Source organism: Scyliorhinus torazame, chromosome 21, assembly GCF_047496885.1.
Source record: "Scyliorhinus torazame isolate Kashiwa2021f chromosome 21, sScyTor2.1, whole genome shotgun sequence".
NCBI classification, from domain to species: Eukaryota; Metazoa; Chordata; class Chondrichthyes; order Carcharhiniformes; family Scyliorhinidae; genus Scyliorhinus; species Scyliorhinus torazame.
In genome coordinates this window covers 100412775-100429056 of record NC_092727.1, presented here as the reverse complement: position 1 = coordinate 100429056, position 16282 = coordinate 100412775, and the positions used below count along the sequence as shown (strand labels likewise).

At 45.2% G+C, this 16282-nt stretch overlaps 1 protein-coding gene across 3 annotated transcripts in view; it reads left to right on the top strand.

The window, feature by feature from the left end:
- The window catches only part of LOC140398441 (glucocorticoid-induced transcript 1 protein-like), an 80231-nt gene that overhangs the window by 12845 nt on the left and 51104 nt on the right, over positions 1-16282 (top strand). For 2 of the 3 annotated variants that reach the window (XM_072487130.1, XM_072487128.1), the window contains exon 2: positions 996-1144. In XM_072487130.1, coding sequence (XP_072343231.1) covers positions 996-1144 — 149 coding nt within the window. The remainder of the gene's footprint in view (positions 1-995; positions 1145-16282) is intronic. The other variant, XM_072487129.1, reaches the window with a different exon arrangement.

The following is a 16282-nucleotide window of genomic DNA, read 5'->3' as shown; positions in this document are numbered from 1 at the left end:
AAGATGCTTCAGCAGGGTTTGGACAGGCTGAGTGAGTGGGCAGCTACAGTATAATGTGAATAAATGTGAGATCCGCTTCGGTAGCAAAATTGGAAGGTGGGTTATTATTTGCATGGGTGTAAATTGAGAGGTGGATACTCAGCGAGTCCTCGTACATCAGTCCCTGAAAGTATGTGCGCAGGTGTACAGCAGGCAGTAAAGAAGGCAAATAGTATGTTAGCCTTCATAGCGAGAGGATTTGAGTATAGGAATAGAGATATTTTACTGCAGTTGTATAGGGCATTGGTGAGGCTGCACCTGGAGTATTGTGTGCAGTTTTGGTAGCCCTTAACTGAGGAAGAATGTTCTTGCTATGGAGGAAGTGCATACGGCTTACTAGGCTGATTCGTGGGATGGTGGGACTAAATCGGTTAGGATTATATTTATTAGATTTTAGAAGAGTGAGAGGGATCTCATTGACTTGTACAATTCCAGGACTAGACAGGGTAGGTAGATTCAGAATTTTTTTTCCTGATGGTGGGTGAGTCCAGAACTAGGGGTCATAGTTTGAAGATGAGGGGTAAACCTGTTGGGATTGAGGTGAGAAATTTCTTCACCTAGAGAGTGGTGAATCTGTGTAATTTGCTACCACAGAAAGTAGTTGAGGCCAAATCGTTATAATTTCAAGAAGGAATTGGATATAGCAGGGGTGGGAGGTGGGATCAGGGTATTTGACTTGATGATCAGCCATGATAATGAATGGCAAAGCATTCTCGAAGCTCTGAATGGCCTCCTTCTATTATCTATGTTTGTGGAATGATTTCCAGATCGGCTGCATCATGTAATCTGCTCCATACTGAGTTTTTAAACTCTTGTCTAGTTGCAAAACATTCAGAGCAAGGGGTATAAGAAAAATAGATGAGGGCAAATATTAAAAATTCTGTTGAAATAGCCGTGTAGGAATTTGGGAAAGAACGTTGATACTAATTTTAAAATGAGCACTTTTTCTTTTCCAGCAGTTGAGAAACCCAAGTCTCATCAGACAAGATCTTGCATTCGACGCACCTCCTCTCTTGACACCATCATTGGACCTTATTTAATAGGACAATGGCCGCGTGACACTGATGTACACTCTACATCATGGGAGAACGAGAAAGCTACACAGGTACTATCACTAGAGATCCACAATAATCTGATGCCTGAAAAGCATCAGTAGTTTGCTTTGTATTGATCAACAGCTGACTGTGCAATGTCTTTTAGAAAACTAGCAAAATGAAATAAATGAACATTTAAAATGTTGACTGTAGTAAAATTCATGTGCGGAGCCATGTACTATGCAGCTTTCCACAGTTTAAAATCCCTTTTTGATCTGAAGGTTCCAAATTATTCTTGTGCTGTAAATATAATACTTCAATCCTGAATGGATATCTGGTGATCATTAATTGGATGACCATATCAATCCAAAGATCCCTGAAAATAACTTGTACAGCAAGTTGTATAACTCAGAAAGCAATCCTAACTGTTAAATTGCTTCATAACTCATTGGCCCTCTTTGAACACTACTCTGTACCTGTTCTTATTGATTTCTTTTTTTTTTTTTTTGGAGTTAATTTGTAGTTTGAATTCAATATCTAAATCTGCGTCAAGGAAGCCATGGGAGGCAATGCATATCTTTATCTCAATTTTCTAGGTTAATAACAAAATTGAAATTGTAGCACCTGCTGAGGTGGGGCAAGGGAAGACAGAGCTTGTGTTATGGGCCAGGGTTTAGAGAACCCCAAAGTGTATCATGGAGTTCACCTGACCCACAACCTTTAATAGATTGTGGTATGGGGAGCACACGGCCCACTCTACAGATGTGGTAGAGCAGAAATGGAAATGTATTTTTTAAAACAAAACAATGTTTATTCTATGAACTCAAGTTAACCTTTTTAAAACATACAGTGAACATCTTAGCAACCATCAATTCAAATACACCCCCAAAGAATACAACACTAAGTAATCCTTAATAACTTCCGAAACAACATCCAGAAGACAAAAGAAACGCCTTTTAACAAGCACATTCGGTTTACATTCACTACTGAGAACATTTATAATTCTGAATTCACCAAATCATCAAGAGATAGTCTTTTCATGGCAGAGAGATCAACAGTACACCTGCTCTGTCTGGCTTCAGCTCCAACACTGAAAACAAAACTAAAACACACCCTGCAGCAAACAGCCTAAAACGAAAGTAAAAAGCTGACAGACAGCTCGGCTCCACCCACACTCTGACATCACTGATAAACACCCATTTCTTAAAGGTACACTCACATGACACTAGAAATTAGCTAAATTTAACAGAATAGATAGTTAGAACCCACTTGAGACCCAAAGGGAAGACCCAATTAATATCCCCCTGAGTCCCGTGGAGTTGGAGCTCCCCCGCTGCGGGTTAGTTAACTCAGGACATTAAAAGCCGGCCGAGGTAGGAACTGAATGGCAGAGTTGTCCTTGTGGGACTGTTACTTGTATATACTTTATTACCATTCAGTTTTCCCTGACAAATTGGTGAGGATAAAGCAAAACTACAGTCAGCACTGCTATACATTTGGAGAACAGCCACCTCTTCATGGAAGAATAAAGTTTGCACCATGTTTAAAATGCCGCTCTTTGGCAGACTCTATTCATTCGATGCCAATGTGGAGGACTGGACTCTGTATGCGGCTTTTCTTTTAAGGCGAACACTATTGTTCAGAATGATCGCCAGACAGTAATTCTTCTGCCCTCCTGTGGGACCCCCATTTTCAGTGTCCTAAAGAGCCTGATGTATCCCGCGGCCACAGGCCCCAAGATGTTGGAAGAGCTGGTGGCAAACCACAACAACCTAAACCATCAGTTATAATAGAGGTACCGATTCAGTATGGCTGAGAAGACCCCAGAGGAGTCCGTTACCAGCAATCTTTTGGCGCAACTGCACAAATTTGTGACTATGGGCCATCCCTAACCGTTTTGTATGTGGAGTAAATAATATGACGATCCAGTGGTAATTTCTGGACCTAAAAACGGCCATTGAGATCTCCCTCCCATGGACGAGTGTGGAGAAGGGATTGAGCTAAACAGCATAGGGTGCCCCCCCCCCCCCCCCCCCCCCCCCCTGCAATCCAGCACACAGCACCCCCAAAATAATGTCCTGGCCCAAACACGCCGTGACCAGGCTCATTGATCAAGGGCTGCTACAGCCAGGCAGGACACATCCCCGGAATTGATGGAAGGTGTTCCAAGGTGGTGCGGCACTTGTGGCTGGCAAAGCCACAGGGATAAGAAACCGCACATCAGCCAGCAAACACGCCGCCCTACTCGAGGGAGACGCTAGCCCGGGCCCTCCACTTAGAACAACCTGAATGCAATTGAGTTGCATTGTCGTGCCACGAGTTGTCCCAATCAGGATTATCGTCCAAGTGAATGGCCATCCACTAGAATCTGAGTTGGACACGGGAACCGCAGTTTTGGTAATTGGGAGACACACCTACGAGCGAATCAGGATTGGGTTCAACGGTTGAGTTTGCGGGACACCGAGGCTAGCGACCTATGCGGGGGAACACAGCCACAGCGGGCACGATGATGACCCCAGTAACTTCGGGCAGCAGTCCATAATAGTGAAGGGCCCCAGACCAAGTCTGCTGGGCCGGGATTGGCTACAACGCCGCCGGTTGGACTGGCAGCAGATCTTCCGATGGCCACCGGGGGACTCTATGACGTATTGGGGAAGTACACAAAGTTTTCAGGAAGGCCTGGGCAAAATTAAGGGAGCTGTGGCCAAACTGGATGTGGACCCTGAGGCCCAACCTAAGTATTTCTTGGGCCCGCCTGTCCAGTCCCCAATGAGCTGCTGGCGAAGGTCAAGGATGAATGCCGCTGACTGGAATGCCTTGGGGTCACCCGGTCGGTACGGTTTGCTGATTGGGCAGCTGAGGTCGTCCCGGTTCTAAAACCTACCAAAATCGTACGTCTGTGTGGTGATTTATAAGTTGACCGTCAGCAAAGCCTCCCATCTGGAAGGTACCCCAGCACGGTAGCACAAGTGGATAGCACTGTGGCTTCACAGCGCCAGGGTCCCAGGTTCGATTTCCCCGCTGGGTCACTGTCTGTGCGGAGTCTGCACGTTCTCCCCGTGTCTGCGTGGGTTTCCTCCGGGCACTCTGGTTTTCTCCCACAGTCCAAAGACGTGCAGGTTAAGTGGTTTGGCCATGATAAATTGCCCATAGTGACCAAAAAGGTTAGGAGGGGTTATTGGGTTACGGGGATAGGGTGGAAGTGAGGGCTTAATGGGTCGGTGCAGACACTATGGGCTGAGTTGGCCTCCTTCTGCACTGTATGTCCTATGTATTATGTACCCAATGCTGCGGATAGAAGAGCTATATGCGAGGTTAGCCAGACGTAATTCCTTTTCGAAGGTCTTTCTCCCGCTGGAGCTGGATGCAGATTCCAGGTGTTGGGTAACTATTAATACCCATAGTGGCCTACACAAATACATGAGTCTGCCGTTTTGAGTGCCACGGCTTGCACAATTTTCCAACGTGTTATGGAGAGTATCCTGAGAGGGCTACCGCATGTGACGGTCTACTTCGATGTCGTGGTCACCAGAGCTACGGAAAGGAAGCACCTGAAGAAAGTCCTCTCCTGGTTTTCTGAGATGGGTGTCCGCCACAAAAGGGGAAAGATTGTTTTCTACTTTAAGGAAGTTACATATTTGGGGTATTGTGTGGACCGGGTCAGACTATACCCAGTAGAGAAGTCGTCAAGGAAGTTACATATTTGGGGTATTATGTGGACCGGGTCAGACTACACCCAGTAGAGAAGAAGGTGTAGGTAATCAGACAAGCCCCCACTCCAGTAAATGTTGGGGTCGTTCTTGGGTCTCGTAAACTATTATGGAAAATTATATTCCTGGCCTAGAGACCGTCCTTGCCTCTCTGCACACATTACTGAAGAAGCACAAAGGATGGGCACGGAGAGCGCCTCAGGAGGAAGTTTTTGCCAGGGTAAAGCAGCAGCTAACGTCATCTGGATTATTGACTCATTATGACCCCTCCAAGCCTCTCTTGGTGACGGTCGAGGCCTCCCCTTATGGAAGCGGAGCAATATTGTCCCACCATGTGGTTGACAGAAGAGAAAGGCCTATAGCATTTGTGTCCAGAACATTAGCCGCTGTGGAGCACAATTATGTTCAGATAGAAAAGGAGGGGCCTGGCTATCGTATTTGCAGTGATTTAATCAGTATGTGTATCACATACGGGCACTGATTCACTATTGTGATGGATCACATGCTTTTTTGAAGAGGACAAGGCGATCCTGTCAATAGTGTTTACGTGGATTCAGCAATGGGCCCTGTGCTAGCATCGTATCAGTACACCTTTTGAGCATCGCCCAGGTATGCAAATTGCGAACATGTTCAGCAGGTTCCAGTTACCGATGTGAAGTTGTTTCAACACTAATGGACACCTTGCCGGTCACTGCCACCCAGATACACAACTGGATGCAGAAAGACTCCTTATTGGCAAAGGTATGCCACACCATCTTACATGAGGGCCAGAAAGGGAAGCCACCTGAAGACTTGGATCTTTGATAGAAGACTGTATCCTTCTGTGCGGTGCTCTCATTGTGGTTCCACGACAGGCCAGAGATGCCATCCTTTGGGGTATCAAATGAAATGCTAGACCTCGATGGCACAATCGAACAACTGGCCCAACAGTTCACATGCCAGGAACAAGAAAAACTGCCACCTCGTACTCTTCATCCGTGGGATTGGCCAGGCCAGCCTTGGATGCATTTTGCCGGCCCTTTCCAAGGGTCTATGTTTCTTCTCATGGTTGACACCCATTCCAAGTGACACCCCCAGGCCTCGAGTGGCTGAAATACGGTTCCTCCGGTTGGACGTGATGGGTTTTTGTTGTTCCTGAGTATGACTGTGAAATGGAGATCAGGCATCTGAGACTTCCAACAGCGACCTGGCCAGGGATCAATTGCCAGTGGTGCTTACCCCCCCCCCCCCCAAACTATCTCCCCCGCAGGTGATCATCGAGGCAACTGTGTTCCCTGACACGCTACATGTCCCCTGACCCAGCCCTGCAGCCACTGGAGGTGCAGCCGTGGACCAAGAAGAGCAGGTGTTGACCTTCTTTGGAGGGACTGTGGTGTGTGTGCGTGCGTGCGTGTGTGTGTGTGTGTGTGTAAACGATGACCGGCTCTCCCCGCTGTGGGACAGAGACCGACCAACCGAGCAATCACAGGTATAATGTTGGGAATCCAAAAGTCAGCCAGCTCTGATTAAAGAAATGTAACCTGAATGGATTTCAGTTTCAGTTCAAGGTTTTTGCTGTTCATTCATTCAGGCCTCTGTAGTTTTAGGATTAAAGCACTTATAGCCTTTCTGGAGAGAGTGAGCCCTGGTCCTTGCCTGCCAGTAATGGCTTTCCTGTAGATTATTCTGTGCAGCTCCAGGAATGCCGCATTCGCTGCCATTCTGTAGAGGGAGAAAAAAAGCAGATCCTTGCCTTTGTGTCCTGGAGTCAAACTGAAACTCCTTGGGATTAGAGTTCGGCCTTTTGGGCCAATTCATTGACTTAATGTCCATTAATTGCCCATGGAGGCAAAATAAAAGGGGAAATAAGGGAATAAACAGAAAGGACCCTTACAACAAATAAATGGGACTTATCCGAGCCTGTTGAGAAAGGGAAGGGAAAGGTTTTAGTGAAGACATTGAGAGAGTCCATGGACAAAGTACCAGAAGATTCAAGATCGGTTAACGAGCCACATTCAAAAAATTACCACGCAAGGACAACTTTTTACAGTAGTATTAGCAAACCCATCTGGTTCACCAATGTCCTTTTAGGGAAGAAAATATGTTGCCCTTACCTAGTCTGGCCTACATGTAACTGCAGGACCTCAGCAATGTGGTTGACTCTTAAATGCCCTCAAGCAAACCACTCAGTTCAAAGGCAATTAGGAATGGGCAATAAATGCCCAGCCGCATTCCCTAAAATTGAAATCTAGTCATGTTGGGAGATGGCACAATAAATTCCACCTTTTCTCTCTTTTTGGGGGGATGGCATTCCAGAGCTTGAGGGCCAGGTAGCTGCCAGCGGCAGAGTGATTTTAAAATTGAGGACTCGCAAGATGCCAGAATTGGAGAATGGTCGGGAACTTGGGAAGTAGGGCTAAAAGAGGTTGCAGTGATGTGGAGAGGCAGATTAGGCAGGGATGTAAAAGTAAGGACTATTTTAAAATCGGACCAAGAAAATATTGGAATAGTCGAGCCTGGGTGTTGTGGAATCCTGGATGCAGTTGCAACAAGCTGAGGTTGGCGCAGAGATTAACAATGTTACAGAAATAGTCCATCTTGTTGATAGAGGATCTGAGTCTGCAAGGCTGATGTATATAGAATTTGCAGTGCAGAAGGAGGCCATTCGGCCCATCGAGTCTGCACCGGCTCTTGGAAAGAGCACCCTTCCCAACCACACACCTCCACCCTATCCCCATAACCCAGTTACCCCACCCAACACTAAGTGCAATTTTGGACACTAAGGGCAATTTTGCATGGTCAATCCACCTAGCCTGCACATCTTTGGACTGGGAGGAAACCAGAGCACCCAGAGGAAACCCACGCACACACTGGGAGAACGTGCAGACTCCGCACAGACAGTAACCCAAGCCGGGAATCGAACTTGGGACCCTGGAGCTGTGAAGCAATTGTGCTAATCACTATGCTATCGTGCAACTATAGACCCATTAGTCCTTCCTTCTGTACCATAAGACCTAATTGGAAACTCCCTCTAAGATTATTTCTAATAGTAGCCTTGTAAGCACCAGGAACATCGTTTCTAAAGGAAAATACATTGTCTGATAATGTATGAGTTCTTTGAAAAAGTGACAACCCAAGTAGACTGGAAAGCACGACAATTGTGATGTACTTTGATTTTCAGAAGGCCTTGGAAAAACTTCTCCTGAAATGTTATTAAGCTTTGGAATTGGGGGCGAACTTCAGAATGGATCATAGACTGGTTGCAAGGCAGCATACAAGTAATTGATATGGGAGTTACGTGTGTTTTTGAGGGCAGATGTCCTGAATGAGATGTCTCATGGCTCAGTGCAAGGACCACGACGTTCTAGTTTAGTGTAAATGACCTAGCTGCAGAAACCTGATCAAAAATACGATGTGCTGATGATACATTGCCAAATTAGGTGAGGTTACGCAATCTGAAGAGGAACTCTGGAATAGTAAGCATAATTGGGCAAGTGCTGAACTTGGGAAGTCAAAGCAGGTGACCTATGTATTTTATGAATTTCAAATTGTTACAGATGAAGCTGAAAGCGACGGCATCTTAAATGATGCAATTCACCATCTCCAACCAATACACAACAGCAGTCCACAAAACAATAGTCACCACACGAAGTAGATTTCCAGATAGTGTAACAGATACAAAGACCCTTTGGGTAAACTAAGATCCAGTTGAATGCTATGCTCAGGAACCTTTTGGGTTGTTGGTTAACTGTTGTACCAACACTGCTTTCTCCATTTTTTAATTTAACTAGTGATGTGAAAGTAAGAAGTTGATATCCTGGAAAGAAAACCTGGCTTATGGTGAAAGAGCATCCTCCTCTATCAAACCACCATGCCTTATGTTCTAGCAAGATTCTGCTTGGTTGATACACAGATGCACCCAAACCCTTATCCGCAATCTCTGTTGCAATGAAACTTTATCTGAGATAATTCGAGCATTTTTATATCTACTTTGATCCAACAAGGGTTGATTATATCTGGTTATTGATGGCACTGAAATTTGCCCTATTTTCCTTTTCTACAATGAACCTGAGGCTTTGGTTTTATGTCCCTGTATAAAGGAGGAAAGTGACTTGGGAATTTGTGGGATTGTATTTATTGGGGAAAGGATGCTGATTTATCAATTTGGGGATTCTGTGTATTAAGGTAAACCATTTAATTTTTATAAATGTTAGTACCCAATTATTGTTTTCCAATTAAGGGGCAGTTTAGTGTGGCCAATTCCCCTACCCTGCCAACCCATTTAATTTGATGGCACCTTTTAAATTGTTTAAAAATGTGTCTTTTAGTAGTTATGGTTGTGAAATATTTTCCATTTTCTTCAGACTTGTGTGCTGTGCTCACACATTTACAGAACATGAACTCTCTTTCTGAACAGATACTGCTTGATCTGAATATTTCCAGAACTTTCTCTCTTGTTAAAATAAATTCATAAGATATAGGAGTAGAATTTGGCCCATCGAGTCTGCTCCGCCTTTCGATCATGGCTGATCTCATCCTGGCCTTAACTCCATCGTCTTGCCCGTACTCCATAACCTTTCAACCCATTACCAATTTAAAAATCTGTCTTAACTCCTCAAATTTACTCACTCTCCCAGCATTGTGATAAAGCACTCATAGAACATCAAACATACAGTGCAGAAGGAGGCCATTCGGCCCATTGAGTCTGCACTTAAGCCCTCACTTCCACCCTATCCCTGTAACCCAATAACCCCTCCTAACGTTTTTGGACACTCAGGGCAATTTAGCATGGCCAATCCACCTAACCCGCACATCTTTGGGCAGTGGGAGGAAACCGGAGAACCCGGAGGAAACCCACGCAGACACGGGGAGAATGTGCAGACTCCACACAGACAGTGACCCAGCAGGGAATTGCACTCGTCTGCGGTCTGCCTTGACGCTGACTGCTGCACTGAAAGAGTTCAGGGGAAACTGACTCCTGGCTTGTGCTGACTGGTTCCATTTGCTAGAGCAGATAGCTTGCCACAATATGGTTCCACTCTACATGCCCCTATGTTTATGACTTGCAGCAACAATGTCTATAAAATGTAATCTGGGACATTCAAACTTCTGTTGAGCGTATCTCTTATATTCCTGGAATGGTAAGGAATTATCTAATCAATGGTAGATGTTTCCTTCTGTCAGAGTAGCCTGTTGCTTCTCATGAATTGTGCAATCCTTTGGGCAATTCCCTTGAAGGCGACATTAGCATAGGGCATTTCATGTCAATCTAAGTTGCCCATAATGATCCTGAAGCCCATCATAACTTTCAAGAGGTGTGTGGAGGAAAGAAAAGAATGCAAAGGGAGATTGTTGGTGATGGAAAATGTAGGAAACGACCCTGATTTGCAACTCGCCTACTTAATTGAAAATTGTACATGCTTGTGTGAAAGGGAAGTGATACTCTGATGTTACATCTTGCTGGATTGTGTTCCTTTCTTCTAAATTGGAAGGTCTTTTTATTTGCATCTGTTCTATATAAATTAAATGCCTATTGAGATGAGTGAGTCCCATGCTGGTGGGCAGTCTGCTTTCCACTCTTGCATTTGATGTTGTCCTCGAGGATTGCCAAAATGTGACTCTAGTATGTTCAGAAGAGAAACAGTTGCTGTGAATTTCCCACACCAACTATCTTTGTCCTTGGACTGAAGCTGTCAGCTGAGTGCTGAATTATGAGCCCTCTTACACTGTATGCTTGTGATCTCTAAGAACTGGGTTGAGGCTACTTGCTTAGAAGCTTTGTAAAAGCTGTCCTAGTTCAGCTGTCTGGATTTAAACCTAGGTTCCTTGTTGAAAGCATAATGTTTTAATTCACTATCCATCCCAAACTTTGAAAGAGTCCCTATGGAGCAGTATTTGAGATCTCTACTGTTTTAGAATGCATTTGGATTATCAGACTAAGATACAGATTCTAGTTTTTAAAATCTCGATGTGTATGAGATAGATATATTGCACACGTGCACTGTCTGGTGTAAGGTCTAACACAATTAATGCAGTTGATTGCATTAGGTCAAATGTGACATTTCATAAAAATAGATCTTTCCGAAGAAATGGCCATTCTTCATTGCAGCATTTTTTTACAGGAATGATTCAAGGCTATCCCATACATTACCAGCTCACCCATCCTTGCTGTACAACATTTGAATTCTATTCTTGAGTAAGACCAAAAGACCCAGGAGCAGAATTAGGCCATTCGGCCTATTGAGTCTGCTCTGCCATTCAATCATGGCTAATACGTTTCTCATCCTCATTCTCCTGCCTTCTTCCCATAACGGCTGATCCCCTTATTAATCAAGAACCTATCTATCTCTGTCTTAAAGACACTGTGATTTGGCCTCCACAGTCTTCTGCGGCAAAGAGTTCCACGGATTCGCCACCCTCTGGCTGAAGAAATTTCTCCTCATCTCAGTTTTAAAGGATCGTCCCTTCGGTCTGAGGCTGTGCCCTCTGGTTCTAGTTTTTCCTACTAGTGGAAACATCCACTCTATCTAGGCCTCTGCATAGCCTAGAAGTTTCAATAATATCCCCCCCCATATCATTCTAAACTCCAATGAGTACAGACCTAGAGCCTTCAACTGCTCATCATATGACAAGCTCTTCATTCCAGGGATCATTCTTGTGAACCTCCTCTGAACCCTTTCCAAGGCCAGCACATCCTTCCTTTGATATGGGGCCCAAAACTGCTCACAATACTCCAAATGGGGTCTGACCAGAGCCTTATACAGCCTCAGAAGTACATCCTTGCTCTTATATTCTAGGCCTCTTGACATTAATGCTAATATTGCATTTGCCTTCCTGACTGCCAACTGAACCTGCACATTAACCTTAAGAGAATCTTGAACTAAGACTCCTAAGTCCCTTTGTGCTTTTGATTTCCTCAGCCTTTCCCATTTAGAAAATAGTCTATGCCTCCATTCTTCCTACCAAAGTACATAACCTCACACTTTTCCACATTGCATTCCATCTTCCACATCTTTCCCCACACTCCTAGCCTGTCCAAGTCCTTCTGCAGCCCCCCACTTCCTCAATGCACCTGTCCCTCTGCATATCTTTCTATCATCGGCAAAGTTAGCAACAGTACCCTCAGCTCCTTTTTCCAGATCATTAATGTATATTCTGAATAGCTGTGTTCCCAACACTGACCCCTGCGGAGCACCGCTAGTCATCTGCTGCCATCGTGAAAAAGACCTCTTTATCCCCACACTCTGCCTCCTGCCAGTCAGCCATTCCTCTATCCATTCTTGAAATTGAATAGGATGCTGCATGATGTAGTAACTTTATTGTGTAATGGTTATCTTGAATTAAAGTTAAGCAAAATTAAGAGTAACTTGATTTCTACACTACAGTTGAAATTTGCAAAATGTCCAATTGTTCACCAATTGCTCTGCTGCCAGACTGGACACGTACTGGTGGCATTAGGAAATGTTTCAGAAAACTGTAGCTGTGTAAGTGCCTTGGGGTATTTTGTTTCATTAACGGTGCTATATAAAGGCACATTTTAAATTGTACGTATCAATTTGTTACTGGATGCAGTAATACGTATTTTGGGTATGTCATATTAAAGCTGATTTGACATGGTAGCCTTAGAGTGAACAGGACTATAAGTTTGAAATAAAGTTGCTAAACTGATGGTTTCATATGAACTAAACTCAGCTTGTACCCAATTGAGTGGCTCCACTTAGTGCGCTGTGTTGACACAGCTATTATAGTACAGAACGAGAGTATTGCTGAATACAAACTTTGTTGAAGCTTTTTGTCTCTCATTCGTCAGGACAGACTCGCAAAAGTTCCGAATTTCAAAGGGAGCAGCAATTTATAGTGCATGAGAAGAGGGTGCTGATTGGCTTGCAAGTGGTAGAGGTGTTGCCAAGGAGATTTCACCAGGGACAGGGAACTGTCAAACTTTTGTTTAAATTTAAACCAGGAGGGTCAACTCTGGTCAAGGCATTGCCATGGGGAATGAACCAGGGAATGGCTGTCCCCCCAGCTTTTGTTTTGTTGAAAAAGGCTCAATGTGTATTCATGTTTGCAAAGACCAGGGCCCTGTGTGAATACATGTAGCTTCTAGCATGCCAAGTGAAGCAAGCTGCTAAACTATTATACGGAAACCAGATGTATCTGTTTGGCAAGTGGGACTACTAATTGTAGCACTGCCTGGAGCTAGAATTGGAATTGGTCTAGAGCGACTCACTGGAACGCTCATATTTGATACTGGTAAGGAATGGAGCTCTTAAGATGTGATGCATAAAACCGCTCTGGCCTGGTCACTCTTAACTGAGCTACTCCCTTTTTAAAAAAAAAAAGAATTACGTAAATGCTACTGTTTACTTTATTGCACCTCATTATAACATTTTTCTTCCTCTTATTCTTCCTTTTCTAATAAGCTGAGAGAAGTTATATAATTTGGTGGGAAAACTAATTCAGAGGTAGGTAGGGATGGGCACCAAATGCTGACCTTGCCAGCAATACTCATATCCCATGACTGAATTTTAAATAATTAGCTCATCAAATATGCATGTTTAAAAATTGATAGATTTAAGCCTGTAATGCAACCCTGATTCTTTGTCACAATGCACAAGTATCAGAACTGCTTCAGCATATTGGCATCCAGGCACCAATATTGTCCCTTCCAAATGTTAGATGGCTGTGTCTGAAAACATACGATGTAGTCCAGCTCCACCCTAAAACCAGGAAGCCTCTCTGTGCTAACACTGTCTTTGTGCAAGTTGTTAGCATGGCAGTATCCCACAAAGACAGCTGGCTGGCTAATGATGTTGCATTGTGCTATTGTTAGTATTATGAGCAGAAAGCTGACCAGAAGGTGAATTTTCAGAGTATAATGGAGTGAGGAAAGGTCAGAGTAGCGAAGACAGGCTTGTGCTTGAGGAAGCTTCAAGGTGGCATGTCACAGATGGAAAATTGAAGCCCCCTATTCTTGTACAACAATCTATGTGGTTTAACTGACATTCTGTTGTACTTTTGTCCAGTTAGCGTAGGTCATGAGGGGAATAAGCATATCACTGTGGTCTGAAATTCTTTGCATTGGATTACATAGACACAAACAGGCAATCGGCTCCATCTAGCCCATGTTGGTGTGTTATGTGCCACTCTCTCATCTCCAACTTTTTTCTCATCTGGATATGCCATCACGGCGGCACAGTGGTTAGCACTGCTGCCTCACAGCTCCCAGGGACCCAGATTGAACTCCGGCCTCAGGTGACTGTGTTCAGTTTGCACTTTATCCCTGTGTCTGCTTGGGTTTTCTCTGGGTGCTCCGATTTCCTCCCAAAGTCCAAAGATGTGGAGGTTAAGTTGATTGGCCATGCTAAATTGTTCCTCAGTGTCCAAAAGGGTAGGTAGGGTTACAGGGATTGAGTAGGGTGGCTTAAGTGGGGTGTGTTATGTAATTTGGAATAACACAAGCTGCCACTTGATGAAGTTTTGAGGAAAAGATGCTCCAGACTTTGAAGTGAGTTCACTGTGTTTTATTGAACTATTAGCAGAGTTCTCAATGAGTTCAGCTCTCTGCTAATCTAAATGTAGTAACTCAGTCTAACTGAACCAGCCTTGCTCTAAGCCACGTGCTGGGGTGTGATGCTGAGGATACACCCTGTCTCACTCTGTAGATGTTGGTCTGTGGAAAGAGGCGGGGTGTGAGTACCTCATCCCTTTTATAGTGAGATACCACCCCTGAGTGTCCTGACTGCTCATTGGTCGTGTCCTATTCTGTGTGTTCATTAGCTGCATGTTTGCATATCATGACATCTCCCCTTTTTTAATGTTTTGTTAGCGTATGTGAATGTATTTACATGTGAATGAGTCTGTCTAATGTGACTGACGGAGGACAACAGAACAGAGCAAACAAAACAAACGTTCACAAGTCCAGCCTCTTGAGGCTTGCGTCTGATCCTGGTCGACCGCTGGAGAGGTGGCGGAGGGAACAATGGCGCCTTGACAGGCGGGATGGAGGCCTGACTGGTAGCCTCGTGGTGCGAGTTATCAGGAGGTGGCAATTCAACATCTGGAAATGGAGGAGAAAGTGGTTGCGGGCAGGCAACTTTGTGCAGTGCCCGTCGATTCCTTTGCACTTCGTGGACTGAGGTGGCATGCTGGAAATTGTATGACCTGGCAAACGTGGACCATTCTCGACTGGTAAAGCACAGGCCATTGTCGCTCATAACGGTGATTGGGATGCCATGCCTTGAGAATGTCTCCTTACAAGCTTTGATGACGGTCCGAGAGGTGAGGTCTGGGAGCTTCAGCACCTCCGGGTAATTCGAGAAATAGTCGATGATCAATACGTAGTTGGGACCGTTCGCATGAGAGGTCAATGCCAACCTTGGGCTACGGTGAGGTCACTGTGTCATGCTGTTGGAGCGTCTCCTTGCTCTGCTCTGCCTGGAACCGCTGATGGGTAGCACAGTTCAGTGATGTCCAGGCTGATGCCGGGCCAGTAGACAGCTTGCCGGGCTCTGCGTCTGCACTTCTCGACGCCCAGGTGTCCCTCTTGAATCTGGCGTAGCACCAAGCTCTGGAGACAGAGTGGAATGACAATCCTGTCCAGCTTGAGGAGGATACCATCAATCACTGTCGGGCCATCCTTCACATTGTAAAATTGTGGGCATTGCCCTTTCTGCCAGCCATTAGTGAGGTTGTGGATGACGCGCTGCAAGAGGGGGTCTTTGGCTGTCTCATCACAGATGAGAACTACCTTCTCATCTGTCGCCGAGAGAGTGCTAGCACACAGCTGCACCTGCGATTCGATGTGCTGGATGATCCCCAGTGGCTCACTGGGCGAGGTGACGGAGTGGGACAATGTATCAGCGATGATGAGCTCCTTGCCAGGTGTGTACACCAAGTTGAAGTCCTACCTCCTAAGTTTAAGCAGGATTTTCTGCAACCGAGGCATCAATGAATGTTGGCAGGCCGTAGACATAATCATGAAATTTGAGGATGCCGGTGAGAAGACCCAAGCACTCCTTCTCAATCTGTGCATATCTGGTTTCAGTGGGCATCATCGCCCTTGATGCGTAGGCTACTGGTGCCCAGGATGATGTGTCATCTCGTTGAAGCAACACCGCACCGATGCCATCCTGACTCGCATCTGTGGATATCTTTGTCTCCCGGTCGGGGTCGAAGAATGCCAGGACTGGTGCAGTGGTGAGTCTGGCTTTCAGCTCCAGCCACTCTGTCTGGTGTGCCGCTTTCCACTCAAAAGGCAGTTGACCTTTTCACCAGGTTGCGTAGGACTGTGGTGTGTGTGGCCATGTTTGACCAGAAAATTGACCAGATCCAAGAAGCGCAGCACCGCCTTTTTGTCCTCTGGGACCTTCATCGCCTCGCTGGCCTTGATTTTGTCTGTGTCCGGGCACACACCACACTGTGAGATCTGGTCGTCTAGGAACTTGAGCGTCGATGGGCCAAAACAACATTTGGACCTGTTTAACTTTAGGCCGTTGGCATGTACACGGCGGAATACCT